The sequence below is a fragment of the Danio aesculapii genome, chromosome 20, assembly GCF_903798145.1.
Source record: "Danio aesculapii chromosome 20, fDanAes4.1, whole genome shotgun sequence".
Classification (NCBI taxonomy): domain Eukaryota; kingdom Metazoa; phylum Chordata; class Actinopteri; order Cypriniformes; family Danionidae; genus Danio; species Danio aesculapii.
The window spans coordinates 47,096,053-47,123,897 of record NC_079454.1 but is presented as its reverse complement, the minus strand read 5'-3'; the positions used below and the strand labels follow the sequence as shown (position 1 = coordinate 47,123,897).

The 27,845-nt window shown below is 34.4% G+C and overlaps 2 protein-coding genes across 2 annotated transcripts in view; one reads left to right on the top strand and one right to left on the bottom strand.

Annotated features, from left to right (window-relative positions):
• Window positions 1–47: 47 nt before the first annotated feature.
• On the top strand, window positions 48–19,543 carry rmdn3 (regulator of microtubule dynamics 3). The gene is made up of 12 exons (XM_056481660.1): window positions 48–443; window positions 4,170–4,341; window positions 6,275–6,415; window positions 8,715–9,036; window positions 11,329–11,431; window positions 12,769–12,829; window positions 12,907–12,982; window positions 13,084–13,161; window positions 14,201–14,299; window positions 14,402–14,455; window positions 16,186–16,266; window positions 19,112–19,543. Exons 1-12 carry the CDS (start codon window positions 287–289, stop codon window positions 19,196–19,198), a joined length of 1,431 nt encoding a protein of 476 aa, XP_056337635.1. The 5' UTR covers window positions 48–286; the 3' UTR covers window positions 19,199–19,543.
• A 64-nt stretch (window positions 19,544–19,607) lies between these two features.
• Window positions 19,608–27,845, bottom strand: part of rad51 (RAD51 recombinase) — a 15,114-nt gene continuing 6,876 nt past the window's right edge. Inside the window, exons 6-10 of the mRNA XM_056481661.1 lie at window positions 26,379–26,473; window positions 24,362–24,475; window positions 23,003–23,132; window positions 22,026–22,147; window positions 19,608–20,059 (exon numbers count right to left, since the gene is read on the bottom strand). Coding sequence (XP_056337636.1) covers window positions 19,936–20,059; window positions 22,026–22,147; window positions 23,003–23,132; window positions 24,362–24,475; window positions 26,379–26,473 — 585 coding nt within the window. The 3' untranslated portion in view covers window positions 19,608–19,935. The remainder of the gene's footprint in view (window positions 20,060–22,025; window positions 22,148–23,002; window positions 23,133–24,361; window positions 24,476–26,378; window positions 26,474–27,845) is intronic.

Here is a 27,845-nt window from a genome sequence, read left to right as displayed (position 1 = left end):
CCAGGGTGCGCCAATACAGCCACATAAACACACACGCTCTTTCACATACATAACACGCATGACATCAACTGTCAAACTGCGCGAGTGTGATGCTCTTCAAATATTTAGTCATTTATTTAACAATCGGCAGTGAAAAGATGAGACAGAGCTACTTTAATATCTTCAAATGATGAGATCAAGAGATCAACGAGTTGGAATCGCGCGAGAGTAACCGCTGATGAACGGATATCGAGGGATTCAGGAGGATTTTAAGGGCAAGTTTTATATATTTCACGGGCAGTAAACGATGAGCTGGCTGGGCAGAAACGCAACGATCGGTCTCGGTGTCGGTGTGACTATCAGCACCGGTCTGATCGCTTTATTGATCATCAAAGAGGCTTTTAGGAGGAGAAATCGTCGCCTGCTGCTGCACAACACCAGATCTGCTTTACACAATGACGCAGGTATTGCGATATAAATAACGTACAATATTTATTCTCATCCTCAAATGCTGCTTGTTATGAGTGGGATACTCTTTAAATTGACTCCAACTTCAGTCACTAGTTCCCTTGGGTAGATACAAGGTTACATCTTTGTTGCGTTATTTACTTTTACCATCATTTAGATAAAGTTGGTTTTATATTCAGTTATTTTTTTTTTAACCTTCAAATAACAAACAGGCATTTTCAACTTCCATTGTTAAACATATAACATTATATCCAAGCAGCATTTAATAAACAAAGTTGTACAAAATAATAACAACAACGTAAATAAACCTTAAATACTACAATAGAAAATACATTACATTCAGGGGGGTCAGTCCATATAAGCTGACAAAAGTTTCGAGCTTTGAGGCACCTTTTGTTTTTACCTGTTTTATGGATTTATTTAAAATGTTGAAATCTTTTTTAAATGCTTTGAAACAACGAGAAACTAACAAATCTACATTTGTGAATATAAAATTTTGCTACAATCAACATATTACACAGAAATTCAAATTCTTTTTATATTCGGTTATTTGTTTATTATTTAACTTGTGTCAACTTTTGACACAGTTACTGTATTGTTCACTACGCTACTTTGAATATTCGATCTGAAATTGCATGCAAGTATGACTTAACACTATTTAAAGGGGACCTATTATGCTTTTTTTACTGGATGTAAAATAAGTCTCTGATGTCTATAGACCAGTGGTTCCCAACTTTTTGAGACCCTTTTCCCCCGGAAAATATTTTAAGGCCCCCCTCCACATATAATATTATCGCTCATATAAGTTTGCAGTAGATATGACAAAAAATCCAAACAAATGATATGTTTATTACTATATATAGATATGCTTATGCACAAATAATAGCCTAATATAAAAAGCAAAACATAATTTTGGGGATCATAATGGGGATGAGCTGTCTGGAAATGTCTTATTAATTTGGACAGCTTCATGCATTCGTTAGCAAGAACTTGGCACAGATAATGCACTGTGGCTGGGTCAGGAATTCTTTTCTTCAAGGAAATGGAGTTAAACCACAGTTCAGGTAACTATCTTGGTATTTCCTGCATTTCAAGTTTCTAATATTACTAGCGCTGCGACTCGAAATGTTTGGAGCTTCCTCACCAGGTTCCAGTTTAGCTTCTTAAGGCGAATCAGTGAGTCTTTTTTGTGGAGGATGAATTACAAATTTGTCTTATTTTTTTGGTCAGCAGGGGATAAAATGAACTAAGGCAACACGACCGTTCTCCTCATTGTCCACTGCTAAAATTTGTTTAAAATATGACGCAGCCCCTGTTTGGAACTGCTGCTCTAGTGTGTGTATGTGACGTTAAGCTCAAAACACCACACTAATAATGTTTTATAACGCTTTTAATCTGCCCCTTTTAGGCTTTGAGCCTAATCCTGCCATTTTGGTGACTGTCGCTTTAAATTCAAATGAGATTCCAATGTGCTTTTTTCAAAAGAGGGCGGGGCTACAAATGCCTATGTGTCAGTATAGTGGCAGAATCAAAAACAAGACTTATACAGTCAAGCCTGAAATTATTAATATCCATTGTTGGGTTAGTTACTTTTAAAGAGTAATAGATTACAAATTACTGACTACTACTGGAAAATTGCAATCTGATTACATTACTAATTACTTAATGTAAAAAGTAATCAGATTACTAATTTCTTTACTTTGAAGTTACTTTTAAAACATATAAAATATAAATACAAAATAAACTGCAGCTCTTTCGGTAATTCAATATTCAGTGAAAAACATTATGATGGGTTGATCACAGCAGCTTGACACATTCAAAAGACTTAAAGAGTTCATCCAAAAGTTAAAATTCTCTCAGACATTTAGAAGAAAACTTGATACCTGTAACCATTGACATCCATAGCAGGAAAAAGCACTGCAGTGTTTAGGTGCTCTGTGTTTGTCTGAGGTAATTAGTCTACTGAAATGAGTATATTCCATACAAAGAATGAAGCTGATTGCTCAGTTCTTGTCACGTGACTTGCGGTTTTCAACTGGTGTGCCTGGAAAATGTGAGCATGCGCAATATGCACTCAGAATATGTGTGCGCAAGGCGTGCGTCTCCATTAGAAACAACGAACATGCGCGCGCAAAAGATGCGATATGTAATCGGCACGTTAAGCAGCTACGCTTCTCTTCACATTTAGAAGATACCTTCACTTCAGATCCTGCACAAAAATTTAATATAGCCTGTTTAGGCTGAGTTGGACCGATGTGTTTTTAGGCGCTGGTGTGTCCTCCTTGGTGACAAGTATCGGCTTAGAGTGCTTCTATTCAAGTGCTTGAACAAGGTGCTGGTTGAATTAAAACAAAGTCTCTTTAAGGCCAGTTATTTCACTCGGCAGCCATCTTTGAAACACCTCTCGGGCATTCTGTCTGATGGGGAAACATCAAATTCTCCAAAATTGCTTGCTAAGCTAACAATTGAATTTCACATTAGAAATCACCAATAAAATTAAGCAACAACTGTCTCATATGTTTAATTTCAAAACGTCCACACAAAATCTGCAGAAACTCACATCTGGTCCAAGCCCGTCTCCCAGAGTATCATCAGTTTATAGCGATCAGTGATTGGCTCCTGTACTAGAAGGCGGGCTTTTTTTCACCATATACTGATCGATGATTGGCTCCTGTACTAGTAGGCAGAGCTTTATTCACCATATTGACAGTTACACTTTTCCCTATTCAAAAAGATATGAGTGACATGTCTTGTGTATTCTACAGCCTTTTGGTTAAAAGCAGTGGAAAGTTCTTTAGAGACTGGACAGAGACTGCATTTTACAGTAATATTCTTGTTTTTACGCTCAATAAAATCACAGTAATGTCTGTATTTCCACTTGAAGAAGCAACCACTCTCGTTATCAACCATTTCAGCTCACACTCTCCAGCAATTTATTTGCAATCAATTTGTTTATTAACTGATGATGCAGTGGAAAACGTGATTTAAAAGAAGCATTTTATTATTCTAAAACTATATTAGTAAAGTAAGTAACACAATTACATTAACTTTAATCAAATTATTCATTGAGGCCAATCAGGTCGGAAAACAAGTTTCAGCTAGTTGTTCCCAAAACACGGTTGAAATCAAGAGGTAACAGGGCTTTTTCTGTCACAGCCCCCCATCTGTGGAATGGTCTGCCTTTACATATTAGGTCATGTTCTTTCCTTGGTGCTTTTAAGTCTCATTTAAAAAAATCATCTTCTGTCTCTTGCTTTTTGATTGCAAATAATACATTTTATTCAGTCTTATATATTTTGCATATATATATATATATATATATATATATATATATATATATATATATATATATATATATATATGTAATTTATTTATTTATTTATTTATTTATATATAGATTTTGTATGCTGGTCTTTTTGTTAAGCACTTTGGTCAACATCTGTTTTTTTTTTATGTGCTCTATAAATAAAGCTAACAAACAAACAAACACAAATATAAATTGTAATTGGTTACATTACTGTGTTCCCCAAAAATGTAATTTGAATACTGTGGAACACATTACACCCAACTCTGTTATCATCCCAGGGGTATCTGATATCTGTAAGACTAACATATTGATGTGAACATCTAAAAAAAAAAATATTTCACAGGACCTTTAACTACGACTTGGTGCACTAGACATGTGTATATGACACTGATGATGAGCTTGTGTGTGATTTCAGTGGATTCCTCGGCTCTTACTGCAGCGGTGCAAGGTTTGTCTCCTGATCAGCAGGTGGAGCTGAGGAAGACTCTGGATGAGGTGATGAAGAGCGTGTCCAGTCTGAGGAATGAGATCGCAGAGCTACGTGAGGGTCTGAAGGACATCACCACCACCATCGCTGAAGACGTCAAGTGGGTGAACATGGTTTCTTCTCATCTAATCCTCTGTTATGACATGTCTCATTTGAGTCTCGATTTTGGCTCATACAACTTTCCCTTGACTACGCTTTCTCTTGCTTATTTGTGTTATTTGAGTCCCTCCCATCTCATCTCATATGAGTCTCAAATGTCTCATCCAAATTTTTTCACCTCAGTTCTCTTGTTTTTTCTTTGAATTGCCTCCATTGAGGGTCCCTTTTATCTTATCTGGCCCTAGTCTCATTTGAGTATCTCATCATGTCTCAACTGAGTTCCTTATTTCACCTTTTGACGTTTGCCTGTCTTCTGAGATTTTCTTCTTCTGTTTTGTTTGATCCTTTTGACTCATTTTTCCCCCAATGTCTCATCTAACATTCTCTTCTTTCCTCAGATTCACTCTGTTCATCCTGGTCTCATCTCAGTCTCCGTCCTGTCTCACTCACCTAATTTTTTTTGTCTCATTTCAGTCCCCAGTCTTTTATGACTTCTGATATGATATCTGATATATGATATCTTTTCTCTCTTCTTCTTCCGTCCTTTTGACATCCACTTGTCTCCAGAGTTTCTCTCCTTTCTCATTATACTCATGTATGTCTTCGTTGTCTCTACTACTGTTTTTCAGGTTGTCTGGCGTTCAATAGTCTCATCCAAGTCTCCCTCACTTTTCATCAGATTGTCTTTTATTTTATTTACTAGACTCATCTTGTCTCCTATGTCTCATCTATTTCTCTCCTCTCCTCAGATTCACTCTATTAATGCTTGTCTCATCTTAGTCTCCCTCCTGTCTTACTTGACTCTTTTGTCTCTTTTCTTATCTGACTTTCTCTCTAACTCCACTCTTCTCTTTCTTGTTTTATTTGACTTTGTCTTATCTGACTTTCTGTTATCCTCGTATTCTCTCTTGTGGTTCTTTTCACTATAACTTGTCTTTTGAGTCTCCCTTATGTCTCCTCTGACTCTCTGTTATCTTATTTGAGTCTCCACTGTCTCTCTTCTCATATTTTACCTCTCAATTTAAAACATCTGCATTTTCTCACATTTCATCAAACCCCCTTGTCATCTCATTTGTGCCTCTCTTGTCTCATCTGAGTCTCAATTTTGTCTCAGTAGACTGTCTCAACTGATTTTCTTTCCTTCTATTCTCACTGTTGGTTTTTCTGACTTTCATTCATCTCATCTGAGTCTCCAGTATATCTCATTAGACTTCATCTTATCATACTCTCGTCTCATTTGAGTCTTTCTCTTCTTAAATTCTTTCTCTGATTTTTAAATATCTGAATTTCTCTTGTCTCATCAAGCCTCGTTTCCCCATCTCGTTTAAGTCTCTCCTGACTGAGCCTCATCTGACTTTCTTTTCCGACTCTCTCTGTCTCTCTTTCAGTCTCCATCATGTCTCATCGAACTTAAACTAACCTTGTCTCATTTGAGTCTCCGATGTCTCATCTGAATCGTCCTTCTGCCTCATCTTATTCTCATCTCAATTAAGTCTCGCCAGTCTCAACTTCTTTTCATTGTCTCGTTTGAGTCTCTAGTGTCTCATCTGAATCTTCCTATTGTCTCAGCTTATTCTCGTCTCATTTAAGACTCACTTGTCTCATCTGATTTTCATGTGTCTTTTCTGAATCTCCCTCATTTCTCTTTTGACCCTTCATCTCATTTAAGTCTCTTTTATCACTAGAACTCATTTAAATCTCTCTCCGATGTCCTCTTGCCTCATGTGCATTTCTCTCATATCTTATTTTAGCTTTAATCTTTTGTCTCATCTAATTCTCATCTCATTTTGTTCTCTCTCATGTCTCACTAGACTCTGACATTTAACCTCACTTGTCTCAGTTAAGTCTCCTCCGGCTTTTGCCACACATATCTTATTCCCTCACTTGTTTCTTCTGAATAATACAAGTCTTATCAAAATGTTCTGTCTTAACAGAAAGACTGTCGAGGAGAGTCAGAGATCACGACGGCGGCGTTCACACATGCAGAGGGAGCGCACTGAATCCATGAGCTCCAGCTCTATTTATTTCACCGCCAGCGCTGGGGTTGCAAGTGTTTATGATGACAGCGAGGTTGGGTATGTCACAGAGCTGTCATGAGCTTGATTTACATGCATTTTAGATTCAGCAACCAGTTACATGAAATCCTTTAGTTAATGTAAGAGTACCCTTAATGAAACCAGGGGTTGCAATATGTCATTACTCACCCTTAATTATCCAAGTGTTCCCTTATAAGAATGGTTTAGACAAAAGTTAAAATTACTCACCTTTCAGGCATCCTTTGTGGATATGACTTTCCTCTGTCAGACAAAATAATACATTTTATTATACATTATAATAATACATTCTGGCTCTTCCATACTGTGAAATGGTGTTAGGTAGTGTCCCTTTCTTTAAAGCTTCTAAAAGTACATAAATCCATCAAACTAACCTATACACGGCCAAGGGGTTACCACATGTCTTATGAAGCAGATCAATGTGTTTTGGAACAAAAATATTTTAAATGATTAAATTCTGAACTCAAATCACTGACTCAGGCTGTCAAATGCTCGTCATTGAAAGCGTTTTGGCTGATCTTTGACTTGACATAGAGATTTGAGATGTCAAAACATTCCATGTGACTTCAGTGGTTCAACTGTGACCATACAAAGCTCCAAGAACACGTTTGTGCACCAAAGCAACTGAAAAACTGACTCTGATATTTGTTGACTATCTTCTGTGCCCGTTTCAGGGTGTGTGGGCAATATGACGCTTGTGTGATACGTTGCTGATTTAATATGTTCTGCTCCCTGTAGTTAAATCACACCTTGACCTGGCTGGTAAAGAAGACAAAGTTATTTTTTTTCAGTGCACAAAAGTGTTCTTGGAGCTTGCATGATTCCAGTTGAACCACTGAAGCCATGTGAAATGTTTTGACAATATTTTTGGTTCTTTTTCTGTACTTTAAATGACTTGGGATCATTGCTGTGCATCCTACTACTCGCGATAAATAGGTTCTACATTTGAATTTGAATTTACTTCACGACCGTTAGAAAAGTATGTTCTATATAGTATTATTGCGAGTAGTATGAAGGGAACTCGGACATACTACATCTGTCATTATCACGCTACCTACTTGCGTTAGTTGCTTCGCTTTAATCACATTTATGAATTCTCTCACATGGCACTATAGGATAATGTAGCATTCATTGGATGCACACTTCAGAATCTTGCTGGAAGTAGTAGGTTCTCCAGGTACTTCTTGTATACTGTTTTTTTATACTATGGCTGCGCCCAAAATGCCTACCGCTCATTAGGTACTGCATTTGAATTTAATTGTACTACTCGGCTGTTAGAAAAGTGCATTCTATACAGTATGACTGTTAGAAGTATGAATGGAATTCGGACGTACTACATCCACCATTTTGTCATGGTCACGTGACCTACCTGCGTCAGTTACGTTGCTTCACTCCCATTCATGAATTCTCTCGTGGGGCATCATGGGATAGCAGAGCATGCATGGGATGCGCACTTCAGAATCTCGCCGGAAATAGTAAGTCATCTGGGTACTTCTCGCAAACTGATTTTCGAATTCTATGAATTCGGACATACTACTCGGCTTGCATACTGATTTTAGCATACTATATAGTTTGGAAGTACGGGGTTTCGGACACAGCCTATGAATTTGAACATACTACTTGGCTCGTATTCTGTTTTTAGCGTACTAGAGTATGGAAGTATTCCATAATACTTCATTTGTGTTAAGAACATGAACAAAGGTCAGATGGGATTGGAACGACATGAGGGCGAGTAATTAAAGGCAGAATTGACATTTTTGGGTGAACTAATTCATTTAAGAACTTTGTTGCAGTGCTCAAAATCTCTTGCCTTTGGGGTTTTCTCTCTTTAAAGTTAAATTACTGAAGGCCTTTCATTCAATCAGGCCCAGGACAGTGGACCCTTTTCACAAGACTGTTATGACTGTCATCATCATCTTAAATCCTTGAAAGTTCTTAATAATTTGACACATTTAAATGTATTTATCTATGTATTATTTAGTCTTTGCATCAAATTACAAAAAACAAATTACCACTTATTTGAGGTGTTTATAATGCAGCGTTTATGGGGCAGGACAGTAAATTTGACGTTGTACTCTCTTCTGGCTGCCATTATCAGTCTCATACATTTTTTTTTTCTTTTTTCTGAAAGTCTTGATAACACCATCATGGAGTTTTTCTTTTATTATTTAAGCAAATAGGATTGTACAAAAAATTTTCTTGTACTCTCTCATTCACTGCGCTTTAATTTTATCCAACTATAATGACATCCACTACTGAGGAACCCGGAAATGTAAAAGGGTCCACAGTTAACTCTTTTTTTTTTTTTTTTCTTATCCAGATACTCCACAGCCTACTCCAACGCAGAGTCCGATTACACTGACCGAGAGACAGATCGCGAGACAGATAAAGATGGAGAGGACGAGGACAGAGACTCCGAGGAGGATGAAGAGCAGAGCTGCGCCACTGTGCTCACCCTGCGGCAGGAAGATTCACAGGCTGAGGAAGAGGAGGATGAAGATTCAGCGCTGATGGTGGACTCTTTAACAGACATTCCCATTCCTGAACTCGTCCTCCTGCTCGCTCAGTGTGATCTACTGCACGCAGGGGACGCTGGGAAGAAAACCGAAGGCTTCCAGCTGCTGATGGAGAACAGGCCGCTGGTGAGTGACTGATATCTAGAGAGAGAAGGTATGATAACCAAAGGGAAAAAACATAAATCAGGGTTCATACGGTCCTGGAAAAGTCATGGTTATTTGACAAGGCATTTTACAGGCCTGGAAAAGATTTGGAAATATGAATAAACCCAAAATGTTCTATAAAAGTCATGGAAATTTGTTAAGGAATTATCTGTGTACTTGAATATATTTGAGATAATATTATTGGGGGCGCTGCGGTGGCACAGTGGGCAGCGCTGTCGCCTTATAGCAAGAAGGTCACTGGTTCGACCTTGGCTGGGTCAGTTGGCATTTCTGTGTGAAGTTTGCATGTTGTCCCCAAAGTTCGCGTGGGTTTCCTCCGGGTGCTCCGGTGTCCAAAGACATGCGATATAGGTGAATTGGGTAAGCTAAATTGTCTGTAGTGTATGTATGTGAATGAGAGTGTATGGGTATTATTGGGTACATTTTAAATACAATTGTGCTGTCTGTCCTTTTTCGTGATGTTCTCTGTGTGGAGTAAAAAAAGCGACTCACAGTTTCAGCTTTGTCTCTGCTTCACTCGCTTTTACTGTGAAACATTTTGAGTGTCATGTCCAGAAACAATCTCTAACTACAGAGGGGCGATAGTGTGGGTGCAAGGCTGATTTGTACTCTTCTTTTAAAGTCTTGTGAAAACACAAGCCAACATTTCTACAGTTTTCTACAAAAGATACTTCCTAATAAACTATTTTATAGATATAAAAATAAATATAAACTATATAGATTGTCACATATTTTTTTATATGCTGTAATAAATTAACTTTCATTTTTTCTTATTTACTACTTGTACATAGAAATTACATTAACCATTAGGCCATGAATATCTACCTGAAAGTTTTGGAAAAGTCCTGGAATTTTAATGGTAAAAATGTGTATGAACCCAGATAAAATGAACCATTTATGTTTCAAAATATTTGCATATTTGTTTTAGACAATATTCACAGAAAAGTTGAACAAAGTTGTAATCATTTTTTGATTGTTGTCAAATTATTTTGGACACAATGTATTCAAGTTCAGGGCCAATATGTTCTTTTCATAAGAAATTCATACTTTATTTCAAGCCAAGCTTTATTGTCATTCTGCTACTTTTACATTTTTTTTTTACATATAGTATAGACATGGCATATGAAATGTCATGTCTGACAAAACATGGTGCTACATACTACTTAAACATAAATGTAAATTTACAGCTATACAGTATAAGAAAAACAATTCTAGAGCTACTCAACAGTTAACCATTTGACTCGACATATACTATAAATATTATAACTACTACAACATACTATAAATAAAATATACAGAAAAATACTATAATATAAAATATAGATTTCATCAAAGATTTAAAAAAGTAAAGTTACAGTAATAGTGCTATTTCAAATAAATGATGTTCGTTTGAAATTTCTATTAAGCAAACAATTCTGAAAATAATTATTTACATAAAATATTTAGCAAAAACATGATTTTTATCAAGAAATGTTTCTTGAACATAAGCAAAAACGAAAGTAATAACATCAAAAATTCTGCTTGACATTACAAAAATAAATTGGGTCAACATTTTAAAAAGGTATTAAAATATATATTTTTAAAATTAACATTTTACAATTCTACTTTTTACTGTTTTTTTATTTATTTATTAACTTTATGTACTATTTTTACCTTTTGAAAAATCAACTTTTGAACTGTTGTGTATGATTTATATTATTAAACTCATAAAATGTAAAACTTTTAGTTAAATTTTCATTTTTCTAGTAGTTAAATCTAAATTGAACATTAAAACGTACTATTGTAATTGATCAAATTGTTCAAAGCAATCTTTCTGTCATTTACATGAATCCCTCATTTATCAGGGGTCACCACATATATTTTATGCAGCTGATGCTCTTCCAGCCGCAACCCAATACTGGGAAACGCACTTACACTACGGCCAATTTAGCTTATTCAATTTACCTATAGCGCATGTGTTTGGACTGTGGGGGAAACCAGAGCACCCGGTGGAAACCCACGCCAACATGGGGAGAACATGCAAACTTCATCCAGAAATGCCAACTGACCCAGCCGGGACTCGAGCCAGCGACCTTCTGGCTGTGAGGCGACAGTGCTAACCACTGAGCCACTGAGTCGCCGCCATTACACTTTTCAAACAAAATAGTTCACAGTTCAGACAAAGAAGGTTTAAAACATATAGCATTCAAAAAAAAGCTGAATCGTTGTTTTTGTTGTGTGTGTGTGTGTGTGTGTGTGTGTGTGTGTGATCAGTATGCTGATAATGCAGAGTTTATGTGGCGACTGGCTCGCGCCTACAGCGACATGTGTGAGACAACCGAAAACAGAGAAGAAAAGAAAAACTACGCAGAGCAAGGTGAGGAAACATTACAATAATACATTACAATCCACACTAGTGCCCTACGAAGTGTACAACACGTTCTAACATACATTATATGACAAACTGCATATTAAGAATGTCCTGAAATTAAAGTTTTAGGCCGAAACAAAATTTTGGATGCTTTTGGCTCAATATTTTTTGTTTTATTAAATTACATAATGTAATTTTGTATGTCTTTTTTAAAATTTAACTCAATAACTTCAATTGCATTGATTTAAAAATAACACAAGCCGATAAAATAACCACATTTAACTAGTGGTAAACATTTAATGATAGTAAATGAGTCAAAAGGCATCAATTAACTAGCATTGCCATGACAGCGCAGTATCGCTATTGCAAGCATCATGAACAAGTTATTTGCTTTAAATGGATATGCATAGATAAGTTTATGAGATATTTTGAACTTTGACTGTGGCGTTCGAGCAAGCTAGTTGATGGTGCACTCTGCTGCTCTTACACTTTGCTCAGCATAGCAACAAACCACAATTGTGCAGCACAAGCCATTGAAATTAATAGGTTTGCAGCGCTTTCCGTGTCCAGTGTGAAAGCCCCTTTACAGAAGTGACTACGGCTGAAGGGATAACAGCACGCTGAACAGTGCTGACAGTGCAATGCATCAGAGTCTTTTTTCTGGCTCATATCTTCAGCCATTTTTCACTTTCAGTTGAAAACTAAAACTTTTCACATAATTATTAAAAAAATAAATAAATTGGTGCATCCCTACTGCAAATACATAGGAAACATTTTGTAGTGTTCTGACAAAGTTCTAATGAATTTTAGACATAGCATATAATAATATGCACATTTTTATAACATTAATAAAAGCAATGTACTGTAACTGCACTGTAAATGATAACTGTTCATTTATAATTTCCGTATTTTGTTTTTCACAGGTGTTTATTTACGGTTGTGAATTGCATTATGGGATGTTAATCTCTGCTTTGTGGACTTTTGATGTTACAATTCAACTCTACAGTTTAACAAAGTGACTTTTATTGACATTTTAGTAGTTTGAAATAATATGATGTATAAGAACTAGTATATAGAGAAATAAGTCTGTAAAACAACCCAAAATTTACTGGCAGGTTTTTTAACCATAATATATAACACCAACCCAGACAATATATCAATTTAAACTATTAAACATGTTAATAAAACTAACTTTTTCTAACTTTTCATGGTTAAAAGTTATTGGAATAAAGATTAGGTCCCTTAAATGCAATTCAAAAACATAAATCACAAAATATGGAAAACTGCTAATTTACAGATACTTTTTACAGTATACACTGACCTTTGACCCTTTGACTCACAAGGTAATTATGAAGCCGAAGCAGCGCTGACGAGGAATGGCTTGAGTGCAGATTGTCACAAATGGTATGAAAAAAAAACATTCCCACATTTTCACCTAGCTTAATTTCTGTTGTTGGTAGCTCATCTGCTCTCTCTTTCAGGTTTGCCATCCTCGCACGTCAGTCTTCACAGTACGACAGCATTCATGGAAAACTGAAAAGCGGTCACATACTCAAGGTGAGCCTTTATATCAGTGCTTAAAATAAATTAAATATAGAGTTGAGTATCTTCAGACGTGCATTTAATGACTGTGTTTGTTTCTGGATGTATTCTGACAGGAGCATTTGGATCGAGCTTTAGCTCTGTGTGACGACGATCCTATTTGTTTTTACCTGCTGGGCCGATGGTGTTTAGAGGTCTGTTCATATATATTAATTCAAGGATAATGTACATGTAGTTGGTTGTTCTAGCAGGCTTTATTCTACAAAAAAACTGGCTAAATGTACATTATCCCAATAAGTACATGGATACTTGCCACAAAATAAAACTATTAAGACATAAAACATTGATCTGAGCTGTAATAATTTACTAACACTTTAAATGTGAAACCTGCAGAAAGAAAAACAGTTGGATGCAGCCCACACTAACCTACTTGTATTAATATTCAGACATTATTCATATCCTCATTTATATATTCACTAATGGTCAAGATCATTGGGTGGTACCCAAATGAGCCTGTGTTATTAGATTCAGTGGTGGTTTTCTAAGAATAATATATATTTTTTATGATGCAATGGACCAATAAGAATCAAGTATCTGAGAAAGCAATGGGATACAGTAAGTTACAGATATTTATAGGTGTCATTTTATAATGGTATTCATTACAATTGATCACCTTTATGAATTTTGAAAGCTAAATTTGATCCAGTCCAAAGAGTTTTGTTGGTATAGTGCTTTTAATTAATTAATTTATTTATTTATTACATATTTATTGCCACATCAGCAACTTATGGCTATTTCGTGGCCTATAGTGCTTTTAAAACACCCAAAATAGTTGCAAAATAGCTTGATTATAGCTATAATTATATAGTTGATATTTTAAAGTTAGAAAAAATAATCAAGCTTTTGTACAGTTTTTATATGAATTTATTGTATTATGTTTATTGTCCCAAACACAATTCACAAGGGGTATTACTAATATATTTAACATTTGGGCTGTGACATGTTCTATTTGTTAAAGCATTTTAACTATGAAGTTCTATTGGATTGTGTTGGTTTAAATCCTGTGAGGATTTAATTTTATTCAGATCATTCAACTGTTAATTCATTTTTTTCACCAATTAAAAAGGCAATTACACATTTAAAAAAGTCACATTTTAAAAAAAGTGTTAATGTAAACTACCTCTAGCTCTAGATGACTGTATTAAACTCTCTTGAGGTCTGTGTGTGTTGTAGGTGAACTGTTTGAGTTGGTTGGAGAAAAAAGCTGCTGCCACGTTTTATGAAACTCCACCAACATCCTCATTGAATGAAGCTTTAGAGAATTTCCTCAAGGTATCAGTGAGATCTGAGTTTTTTTTTTGGATAAGTATATATTGTAATCTTAAGCTTAGGAAGATTCATAAAATGCATGTTTCTGCTTTGTCTGATTTCTAGGCAGAGGAGTTAAATCCTGGTTTCTCCAAAACTGTTCGGCTGTATATCGCTAAGGTATGTTTTGCCCTGTATTGTCTATAATAGATTCATTCTGCACAATCTTAAAACAAATGTATTTTGAAGGAACAATGAAATATCAATTCTGTCATGTATGACTATGACCAGGTAGTAGGAAATATGATTGTGACTCGGTATGAAAGGGATAGTTTTACGCACAAAAAAACTATTTTCTTCAGTATAACATTAAAGAAGAATTTTAGCTTAAACCTTATTTAATGATTCATAAAATGGCAGTCAGCAGTTAACATTTTTATTATTATCATTAAAAATAAACATATATGCAAGTCCAAATCAGTAGCCGTGACTCCTTATGACACACTGGTGTCTAGTGAAGCGAAACAAACACATTTTTGTGTGGGAACGTGTAGGAAATTGAAGATTGTTTACAAGATCAATAGCTTTAATATACAGCTTGGGTAAACCGTTGTCGGGTTGCAGATGTGTTAGTGTGAATGCTCTGGATTAAAGTTAATAATATTGTAAAAATGTTAAGTTTCTTGCACAGACTGATCGTTTGGCTCTATAAGACCTCAGTGTATCATCAGGAGCCAATTGGATTGATTTGGACTTGATTTAATGTGTTTATTTTTAATTTAAAAGGGTGACCATTGTCTTGCATTATACGAATCAATAAGGATACAGGTCCAGATGCAAAAAATCTTCTTTATTGTTCTGCTGAAGAAAGAAGTCACATCTTGGATGGCCAGAGAACTTAAAAGGATATTTCATGAAAAATGAAAATTCTGTCATCATTTTCCCACCATTGACTTTATTTTTTGGTTCTGTTGAGCACAAAAGATGTTATTCTAAAGAATGTTGGAAACCTGTAACCATTTACATAGGAAAAACAAATACTATGGAAGTCAATGGTTACTCTGTAGCTGCGTCTCATTTCAGAGGCTGCATCCTCTGAAGGATGCATTCGAAGGGCTCTGCATCATCGAGGCGCAATAAAGGCTGTCTCATTTTTTAAAAATTCGAAGGCTCCATCAAATGCAGCCCTAAAAATGTGTCCCATTTTCCAGGTATCGAAGAATCCAACCAGTGGATCCTTTGCGGCCTCAAACATCCCAAGATTAATTGCGCGATAATAACAGCAGGAAGTTTTTGAAAGAAAACTCCGGATTAAATGTTTGAATTGGGTTTATTCTACTTGGATATTTAAACATGTTATCTAAAAAAAGCAGTAGTTTTAAAAGTTTTATGTGTACATGTATGGATCAAAGGAGATATATTTCCAGCTTCTGTAAGCCTAGCTTTGCCTTCAGATCACTTAAGATACGTTTTAAAGTTACTCTGAGAAAAAGACAAACACCTATAGCGAGACAAATTTGATTACCGCTTATTAATGGCGGCTGTTTTGGGTGTTAGCTGAGGAGATCTGTTCTCTGTAGCCTAGATTGTCTCATGGAGGATGCAGCCTCTGAAATAAGACACAGCTAATGGTTACAGGTTTCCAGCATTTTTCTAAATATCTTCTTTTGAAAAAATGGAAACTCAAACAGGTTTAGAACAAGTCAAGAGTAAATAAATTATGATAGAATTTTCATTTTTAGGTAAACTATCCCTTTATAATTAAATTTTCATTTTGGGTAAAAAGGTATTTCTTTAAAAGTCCTCTGTGCAATAACTGGATGAACGAATTTAACGATTGAATAAGAATGGCTCTTTAAAAATGCGTTTATTGTTAGAATACGATTGATTTAATACTTGTTGGTTTTCAGTGTCATAAAGAGCTCGGAAACCTGTCAGAAGCCAGAAACTGGGTGCAATTAGCTCTTAACACACCAGCAGGAGCAAATGAGGTGAAGTATAATTTTGTTTTTAGTAGTTTTACACATATCATTACTTTTATTGTGGATTCAACCAGGTAATAAGTGTTGCTTGTGTCTGTTTTGTGGTACATCGCAGCAACTCTTGGCTTTTTTTTTTTCATTATAACACAAATACAATAAAGCAAAATTTGATTACCAACTTTCATCTATATTTACAGAACAGAGCACAAATAATAATCAAATCAATAAGATAATAATACAAATAAATACATTTTTAACATAGAATAGACACACAAACCAAAAGAAAAAAAAACACATTTACACTCCTGGGTCTTCTATTAATTTACATTTTTTCAATACACTTAACCGTCTTCTTCCACATTTTGATTTTAGCAACTTTAAAAATTTACAGTATAACCAAAATTCCTTATGGAAAACTAAAAACAATGGTTATTATACTAACACTCCTGTCATTCCAGCCGTCAGAACAAACATTTTGATATTTTATAATATGAAAAGGCAATTACATTCTGAAAATTGTTAAATTAAAGCAATAGCCCAGAGATCTGGTCCCCGCATCAGGTCAGGGTGCGCCTGTATATAGTCGTTAAAACGCACACGCGGCGGCGGAGGCGCACTCTAAACTCACATGGGAGAAAACTGGACTAGTGGTGGAAGGCGAGCAGCCTAATTCATTTCATGTTTTGGAAATTTGCTGTTAAATTAATTTTAGCAGAGACGCAACTGCCAGTCATTTTCACATTAGTTATTCAGTTCAGGATTAATATTAGAGTAGCCTAATGAAAATGTTTAGTTGGACACTGCACAGTCCCACAGTAGTTTATACTATAATTTATTATGTTCATTATTATTAAAATTAAGCAAATAAAATTGACAAAACGGAGAAGCTTTTTGAATGTTTTTGTTGCGCACATTTACAGTTGTGAAAAGAAACATCTCATTATGCAGCAGCAGTCTCAAGTTAGCAGACTTAAAATGCCTTTTGAGTTTAAAGATGATCAGCCTGCGAAGTCAAGTTTACAGTGTAATGAATGAAATATATAGTGCGTAGGTGGATTTGCCGCGGATCAACCTCTCACATGCTCTGCATGTAGGCTAAATGATATATTTTTTTAAAAATATGTAATTCAGGCTATTCTGCTATTTGCTCATGCAAAATTAAACACCAGAAAATATTGTAGGCCTTTTTTAATGGCTAAAATACAGCTAACATATAGATTTTATTTTGACTTTTAAGCATGGCCCTAAAATAAAAATGTAACCTGAAAGTTATTAAAATAGGCTAAATAAGTAAATAAAATGAGGGGTGGGCTTAATGGCTTATTGTGTCGTTTTTACAAATGCCAAATAGATAATTTCAAGAAAAAACCCCCACTTATGTTAGCCTATAGCCCAATAAAGCTTTAAATTTAAAATTATATTAAAAGTTATATAGCCTATTGAGATGCGTGTTATCCATGCCAAAATATAACCAATTTTCACGGTGATAACTGTGAATGTCATCTTTTTTTCTTTGAGGTAAGCAGACAGGCTTTTTTTTTGTTTTGCTACACTAATGCCTTAAAATGTAACTAAGTAACACATTTAGCTACTATTAAAAAAAGACATTATATTGTAACATTTAACTTTTCCCTAACACTGATGAATGATTGGGTAATAGGCTATAGCCTACGAAGCGTGATGATTCGGTTATGCTGATTTCACTATATTTACTGGGTATACAAATAGTCTAACCGTGGGTTAGCTTGCATGTGTGGGCATAGTTTGATGTCTTTACTATATTATTTGAAATGAAACGAAACGAAATAAGGAAACTAAACTATGATTTAAAGCACTGGTTTGGTCCCGTAATCCGTCTGCATTTATGTAAACCGTATGGTTGCATAACCTTCATTGGTAGAACCAGTAATAGAAAAACTGAAAATATTATTATTACTATAAAAAGTATATTAAGGCCTTAAGTCTGTAACTTTGGCAGTAATACAAAGTAATAATAAATAAATGAATAAATAGCCAAAATGAAAGGAACAAGAGGGACCAAAATCCGTCACCAGGTCTAGTGCCCCCCATTAGGATTAAAATGCCCCCTCAGTTATGTCATCCTGGCTCCGGGCCGGAATTATGAATATAAAATTTCTCCAAAATTGGAATATTGTTCAATACAAATTTAATATTAACATCTTTCCCTAATAAACCAAAGAAAACTGGGAGGACAACTTGGGAGAAACTTTTAACCACTCGAATGAATCAGACCAGAAGGTTCTACTGCATAAACATTCAAAGAATAAATGTACAGTCGTTTCAATGTCAACCTCACAGAGTGTACAAATGTTGAGATCAAAATTAAATCTATGTCTAAGAAACTCTGATGATGGGTAAATATCATTAAATATTTAAAGTGTACTTCTTTAGCTTCGAGAGGTATGGGGAAGGAAAGAAATATTGCTCTTAATTCGAGCTCTTGGAAAAAAGAAAGCAACACCTGGACTTGATTAGAAACCCGAAACGCGGTTTCAAGTACTTCCGTTTGGCATGAAAGATCGCTGTAGCGTTGAATAGACACAGAAATAATATATATCGCGAAATAAACATGGATTGACACTGAACAAGATGTTGAAAAAAAATAGCTGCAAAACTTACCATGAAGTATAACGTCTCATATATTCCGTGCTTCAACCGCTGAAAGACATCAGCTTACAAACCGTCGTGTAAAGTTAAAGATGTATTTACCTCAGGAAAACGATTTAAGGCTCAATATGTATTTGAAGTGATGATTATTAAGAACTTTTGACTAGTTACGTATTTTAAAACAAATGTTAATGACGTTTTCCCCCCTTTTTTAAACTTTCCTCAGGACTCTGACGTCGCTGCTCTTCAGACGGAGCTAAAGGCTTTGATTGACAGCCACACTGACCAATCTACAAGCAGTATAAGTTATTAGGGTGGAGTCTATTGAAAACCACCATCTAATCTTTGTATTAAATACATATATTTAACTTGACTTATTTAATTTATTCAATGTTGTTTGCGGATGTACTTAAATTAGTTTTTCTAGCACGTAATAATCTTAAAAATAAAAACAAAGGTCTTAAATTGATTACTGTTGTACACATATCTTAGCACAAAACATTGAATTTCTTTAAAAAAATGAAGATATAAAAGTCATATCATTCCTATTTTTTATATTTGTACATGCTGAGAAAGTAAACCTATAACTGTGATTAGAAGTATGCTTTATTTTCATTTCCTTAAGTCTTGAAATATGACAATAAAATTCCAGTGGTCTCATTGTTTTGCTGCTTTTTTCATGTTTTAATGCTCTTAACTGAAGGCATGTATGTGCAAACATCTTAGTTTAACAGATAAAACACTTTAATTATGAGTACTTTTATATACACAAGGAAAAAATACACACAAACCAACAAACAAACATAAAAAAAAGATGTAAATAACATAGTAAAGAGGCTTACATCACAGTCAAGAGTGAATAATTACACCAGCTCAAATGTTTTCAGATGCATCAATCTGCAAACATGTAAATAAACCACAAATTCCACCCTCAGGGGTTTTTCTTTTTTCCCAAAATATATATATTTTTAATATCAATCCAGACTAAACAGCAGTCTTTTCTTGATGGTCTGGTTTATATGGGCGTCAGACTCTCTACTCTCCATTTCTTCAGTCTTTAGCATCTCCCACTCCATCAGCATTAATGGCAAACATGGCCTCTGCCTCTGGTAAACACGGAGAGTCATAGATCTTACATATCCTCGTCTCACCTCTGCCTTTCCTCAGGTATAACCTACAATAGAAACACAATTAAGAGCGGTGTTAGGGTGTAATCAGTTATAAGCAGAGCCAGACAGCACATCTGCTGACTTTATTTTGGCTATTTCTATGCTGAATTGTGTCAAAAATCTGGAGATTTCTGCAGAATAACTTTGAGAGTGTAGTAACTTAAATAATGAAATACAAATAATAACTTTAACTTGACGATAGTAATTGTGGAACCAACATCACTACTTGATATACACCATTTATACACATATACACTTATTTAACAACACACTTTACATGCCAATGTGCACATAACAGCTGCACGTATCCTCCTGAGACCCTGTCCATTGCCACATCAGTCCCTCTGTAGTGGACATTGTGTTTTCATGAATTTTCTCTGAATTTTTTGAGCTACTCTGTCAAGTTGAGGTTGTACTGTTCAGAGGACATCCTGGGCTTTCTAATGATATGTCATTTGATTGGCCGGCATGCTAGGAACCACTTCTTACACTGCATCCAAAATGGCTGCCATACAAACAAGCTCATTTTTGGGAAGGAGAGAGGCATGTAAAAATTAGCTTTTGTACTATTTAATATTTATTATATATTTGTTTATTAAAGTGTCAAGAACAATACATTTAGCTTTTTGAATGTTTTATATATAATAATATATATAAAATATATATTTATAATGTTTTTATATATTATATATTTGTTTATTAAAGTGTCAGGAACAATACATTTAGCTTTCAAAGCTGTTAACTTGTTTGTGTTTCCAAATATCATCATTTTTTAAATGTCCACTATAGTGGACACCAGGACCATCTTAATGTAATAATGACTGCATGTTGTAGGAGGCAGAACTGAAGCAGAGAGGATTCTTTATAAGATAGTTGAGGGAGACTCTGATTTAGAGTCTGACAATCAGACAATTAGAGACAATTAGAGAATGACGATAAGTTTTAAATCACTCTTATGTTAAATTTGTTTTGCATTAACATCACTTCTGTTTGTTTTTGGCTCTCAGACTAAACTGTTTCAGGAATTTCAATACAAAAGAAAAAAATGGCTTTTGTTTAGTTTGTGTTACATTAATATTGGATTAATATCCCTCTACAGCCATATCCTGTACAGTTTTGTTGTCTGAGTGGGAACTAAAATGGTCCTGTGGTCCACTACAGTGGACATGCTGTATAATTAAAAATAAAAACAAAATGTAAAAACTCTAAATTGTAAAAAATTTTTAACCCAAAGGATGTAGGAATTCACAGAAAAAAACAAATTAAATAAATTTCTTTGGGTCTCAGGAGGATATAACACTGTATATAGTTATATACCTGTACATACACTTGTCAATTTGTATATTTGTTTTCACTACTTCTATTTTTAAAATGTATTTATAATGTGTTTTGTCCTGTCTCTGTAATCCTGTTGCACTATAGAAGCTCTGTCACGAAAACAAATTCCTCATGTGTGAACATACCTGGGAATAAAGCTCTGATTTTATTTCAAGGTAAATAAATCCAATTAGTTCCACTTGTTTGTTAAACAAAGCTAATCTCTCAAGTAATATATCTAGTAAAAACAGAACATTTTACAACACAAACGGTATTCTAGATAAAACATGGACATTTACATATTCAGTAAGATTACCATAATTTAAAAACATTTACACATACTTAAGTCAATAAATAGACTTGGGTCTAAAAATATTTGCCTATTTCTGGGTGTGCACTGTGTGGGCCTAGTTATAAGTAACTGATCTGCTAAAAATGAGCACAATTTAGATTTATTAAGATTACTTTTCATTTTTAGGCAATTTAATTAGTTACTTTTACACTAACTGACACAAGTCTTGTCGCCTATGCAAGTTGTAGGAATAACAAATAATAACTTGACTTCTAGTTAATCATTTGGCATCAGAAGTGGCTTATATGAAAGGCAAAGGCCTCTAGATTACGCTTATTTTACCACAATAAAACTACACTTACCGTGTAGTTGATGCATGTGCCAGAATATTTCCACCAATAGGCTTCTTGGGATCTGCTGAAAACATGGCTGCTCCATCCACCTGTGCTACAACCTGGTTAGTGATGACGACAGCCACACCAAACTGCAAACCAGATACAACAGACATATTCAACATATCACACCATATACAAAAAACCCCCCAAAAAACCCAAAACTTTTATATACAGTTGAAGTCAGAATATATACAGTTGAAGTCAGCCCCCCTTCGATTTTTTCTTTTCTTTGTTAAATATTTCCCAAATGATGTTTAACAGAGCAAGAAAATTTTCACAGTATGTCTGATAATATTTTTTCTTCTGCAGAAAGTCTTATTTGTTTAATTTCAACTAGAATAAAAGCAGATTTTTAATTAATTTAATTAATTTAATTAATTAGATTTTTAATTAATCATATTTAAATACATATATACTTATTTAAATATGTATATATATGTAAATATGTATATATATATGTATATATATATATAAATATGTATAAATATATATATATATATATATATATATATATATATATATATATATATATATATGTATATATGTATATGTATGTATATGTATATATGTATATGTATATATATATATATATATATATATATATATATATATATATATATATATATATATATATATATGTATGTATTTAAATACATATATATATATATATATATTCAATTCAATTCACCTTTATTTGTATAGTGCTTATACAATGTAGATTGTGTCAAAGCAGCTTCACATAAAAGGTCATAGTAAATAGGAACAGTGTAGTTCAATTTGTAGTGTTTAAGTTCAGTTCAGTTTAGCTCAGTTTAGTGTGGTTTAATGATATATATAAAAACCTCTTTTTAAATATATATATATATATATATATATATATATATATATATATATATATATATATTTCTCAAATGGTCTTATTAGCATTGCATGATGTTGTTTACCTCATCAGCAAGACGCAGCAGCATGCGCAGAAAGCGTCCCAGATGCCCTTGTCGGGCAGACAGCTCCCCTCTGCCTGAGTAATCTGTTCTGTAGAGAGCGGTGGCACTGTCTACTATCAGCAGAGCGTATCTGGACGCAAAAAAAGTGAACACACATCAGTTAATGGAGACCGTAGTCATGTTTAGCCGTAGTCATCCACCTATTTACATGTGCATTCTGGATTAATGCATAATTTAAAAAAAAGCTTAAATAAAGATGTGCAGAAATGTTGAAAATGTTTATTAAAAAAACGGAAGTGCACAAAACATTTTATGAAAGACGAAATGTGCATTAACAGTAATGGAAACACATTTACCAAATAAATTCCAGTATGCGGATCAAAAAAGTGGTGCGATTTTGTTTTAAAGGTCCTGTAAAGTGCTTTAAAATGTGCATTTTTTTATTTAATGTTTGACGTAAACTCTAATAATACACGACAAAAGGGTTGGACAGAGAAGTTTTTCCCCTTATTAAAAAAAAAAAAAAACATCACATCCCAAATTTTGTTTTTCCTCACAGCTCTGCCAGTAAGAGTGGTTGAGCTCAAGCGCATCAATTGAAAACCTAATGAGTGCCTCTTGAAGCGCACAGGGCATGTCAGATAATAAAGAGCATTTGATTGGTCAGAAGATTTGATGAGAAACTGAAGTATGAGGTGATGTCAAATAAATGATTGATCCATTTAAGCGGGAGCTTTTGACGTTTTTAACGGCTTAATATTTTCTAAATGTGAATTTTGGCACTATATTGCATCACACTAGCTTATAGACATCCTTAAATGTAACGGTCTGAAAATAACATCCAAAAAAACTATATTTTAATTACATATGACCATTAACAGATCATGTAATAACCAAAATGTGCTCGATGGGACAGAATTAATGGAGAGCAGCAGATGGAGTACATTGTAAAACATCTGAAATGTTATTTCTAAAATCCCTCAGGCAAAGTCTGTCATCACAGTGGTTCAGTATTTTTATTATTACCTCCAGAACTGTCTTGAGTGTCTACGCTTGCAAAGAGCATCTCACACCTCCAAAAGCAACCATGCTTTCATCGTTTTATCTTCATTTTATGAGTAATAAAGTTTATTATATGAGAAAAAAGGCCCACAGTGGCTTCTCCTATAGCGCCAAATTCATTTTTCTTTTTGGTATTTGGCACCAGTTTAATCAGGAAGTGAGGATTTTATTCTCTTTGACTCATTTAATGGAAACAGTGCTTTATTTACAAATGTTTTATGCCATATTCTAGTTTTGTGCATAAATCTAATTTAAATCTGTGGATGGAAACCCAGTTAGTGAATTTGTGTGTGTTACCTGGACTCGGTCATCATTGCGGAGGCCTGATACAGCAGCTGTGTTTGATGGTCAGTGTTGAAGGCTCTGGCGTAGGCCACGTTATCCAGAACATCACTGCCCACCAGACCATACCTGACACAACAAACAGAATTTCAGTAATTTTTTCCTACTAAATAGATTTTAGGCTTCTGCTATAATGCTGCTCTGTGCAGTCCAATATAAAACACAACATATTAAAGCCTCACTGCTGTTATACTGTTTCCTATAAAACCAAACCAGAAATGTTGTTGATGTATTTTTCATTTAATGTCATGTCAGTGAACTCAGGCTATTCTCATAGCAAGAACATTTAATCAATCAATACACAATTAAAAACAACTAATAACTGAACACATAAATTAGATGCGCTTTTTACAAACCAGAAATCAAGAGCGTGGCATCACAGCACACACTCCGTCTCACTAGTTTGTTTATTGCCACATCAGCAAGTTTATGCCTTAAGTTTCATGGCAAGATTAATATAGATAAAAGTATATTACATAATAACAACTTCATAATTCAATTAGGAGATTATACAAATAAATAATAATGACAAAATTATGTAAAGAGAAGACATGATATTTATTAATTTAAAGTTTTGATAAATAGCTTAATTCTTCCTGGTGATACATTTTTTATAAACATCCATCAATTGCGCTCAGAAAACGAATCATGTCTTAAAGTCTTTAAAATTTCACATTCTAATAAAATATGTATATTTTTAATTTTTTTTCATGTCACTAGTTAAAATAGCTTATTTCTCTGGATTTGAATATTCTTTGAAACATTTGGGATAATGTGAATAGATGATTCTGTTATATATATATATAAATATAAAACATTTCAATGAAATGTGTCTTTAAAATATACAGTAGGTTGACTTCCAGTTTGAGGAATTTCCATAAACAAAATAAAATAAATATAATAATAACAAAATAAATGTGTGCTAAAATTATCCATATATACGTAGTGAAAACTGCTTTAAAAAATGCATTAAAAAAAAAAAAATCAAGCATTAAAATTTGCCATGTGGGATAATGTAAACACATAATTCTTATATAATATTATATGACACTGTTCTAGTGGTTTTTGGATAATTTAATGTAAGAAATTGTACATATTGTGCCTAAATTATGGTTTGACTTCCAGTTTGGGGAACGCCCATAAATCATTATTATTTTATTTAAATAACAATATAATAAAATGAAATAATAAATTTGTGCTTAAAATAATCCGTAGTGCAAACTGAGCATTATTTTAATCCAGCAATAAACTAACAATATGCTGGGTATTTTAGTATCACAAGAATAATCGTGGACAAAGCTCTTAATGTCCACAGTACACTAAAATTCAACATTTCTGTGATATCGCTGCATAAACACTTCATGTTTTTTGGGATTATTCATGATCTGCTGTTAATAAATTGTCTTTTTATATTGAACGTCACTTGTTGCATCGTGGGTTAGTGATGGCTCCTTTCAAAGCACTGCATTTATTTTTATTTGCAAAACAAGTGCGAATCAATTGGTAGGTTCACTTTGATTTTACCCCAGTGGTGAATCAATGAAAGAGTTTCATAGCTTTTAACTGATCTCGAGCTTCACGAGTTTGTACATTTTATTTTTAAGAGAAAAGTCAATAATATTAGTTAATATTCTCTTGTTGTCCTGTTTAGCAGATTTCACAATGTAACAAACAACATAAGCTTTCAAAAATAACTTATAATATGCAGAAACTTAATTTGTAATGATAATAGATGATACCTTAAGTGCATTCGATAGGTTATACTTCTAATTTACCATTTGCAGTGTGTTTGAAAAAGTCAAGACATGTTTTGCTTAAGTTTTGTTGCATTTACATGCATTTTACCATCAGGTGCCCCTTTCGAATGCTTCGAAACTGAGAATCATTTTGCAAAGCATGCAGCTTTGAAAAGTTGTGTTTCTTCCAACTCTATAATGAGGTGTAGGATTAAGGAAGATGAAGCAGCACTGACCGTTCAGCCACAGCCAGCAGTCTCTCTGGACGGAAAGTTCCTTCAGTGTCAATGTACATGGCTTTTCCTTCACCTCCACCCTGATCTATGGGCAGCTGAAATGCAAAGGTCAGTGGTATTTTAAATTGTAAACCGTGACATATGAAAAATACAAAATGAAACTGTTTAACCTCTATAATAAATTTGCATATGTAAAAAATGCACTCCTACAGATCATACAGTCTAGTATAATGAGAAAAGAAACAATTCAATTTAATGTATAGGCCCAAAATGAGCCATTTTGTGCAGATGCTGATATTTATACGGGCATAAAATAGCATTAAAGAGCTCCTATTTTATCCCTTCTTTCAGAATGTGCCTGTAAAGCAGTACAAACATGCACTTATACAGTCTAGTATAATGAGAATATGATGCTAATGCAAAAAAAAGAATTCAGTTTTATTTATAGGCCCAGAAAGAGCAATTTTGTGCAGATGCTGATATTTATGTGGTCAAAAAAATAGCATTAAAGGGCTCTTATTGTACCCCTTACTCCAGAATGTGTCTGTAAATCAGTACAAACATGCACTGTTTTAAAATTGTAATACTCATCTTAAGGTGCAGCTGATCACAGAGAGTTGGAACAGATCTTTTAATCTCAGATGCTTTTCAAATCCTGACGTTGTGGATATGATTATACGCGTTACTACAGATACATGTTAATATGAGGCTGTCAATCAATTTGGTGAGTGGGGAAAAGCACACTCCTACGTCATGCTGCGGTGGGCCTCAAAATTTTAGGGATTTGGAACTGAATAGTTTGAAAACAGAGATTTTATTGGTTGGCACTCCTAACATTAAGAGGTGTAGTGAATTTGAGTTAACGCTTGATGGGTCTGTCTTATCACCATCTCCGCAGGTCCGTAATCTTGGTGTTCTCCTTGACCCTCAGCTTAGTCTGAAGCCTCATTTTAAACATGTAACTAAAACGGCCTTTTATCATCTTCGTAATATAGACCGCTTGCGTCCTTTTCTCTCGAGGCCTGATGCTGAAAGACTCGTCCATGCTTTTATCACGTCTCGCTTGGATTTTTGCAATTCTCTGTTCGGAGGGTTACCAGCAAATTCTCTCAAGATATTACAATACATTCAAAATTCTGCTGCACGTGTGTTGACACATACATCGTCTCGGTCGCACATCACTCCCATACTCCAACAGCTTCACTGGCTGCCCGTCAAGTCTCGTATTGATTTTAAAACATTGATTTTAACATATAAAGCGGTTCATGGTTCTGCTCCAGGTTACATTTGTGACCTAATATCCTGATATATATTTCCTCTACCTCTCGCTGTCTACGCTCTGCCTCAAGTACTACGCTGTTTCAGCCTCGCTGCAAACTCAGCACCATGGTAGGTAGGGCGTTCTCTTTCCGTGCTCCCAAACTGTGGAATGCTCTTCCCACGAACATTAGGAATGCCGGTTCATTG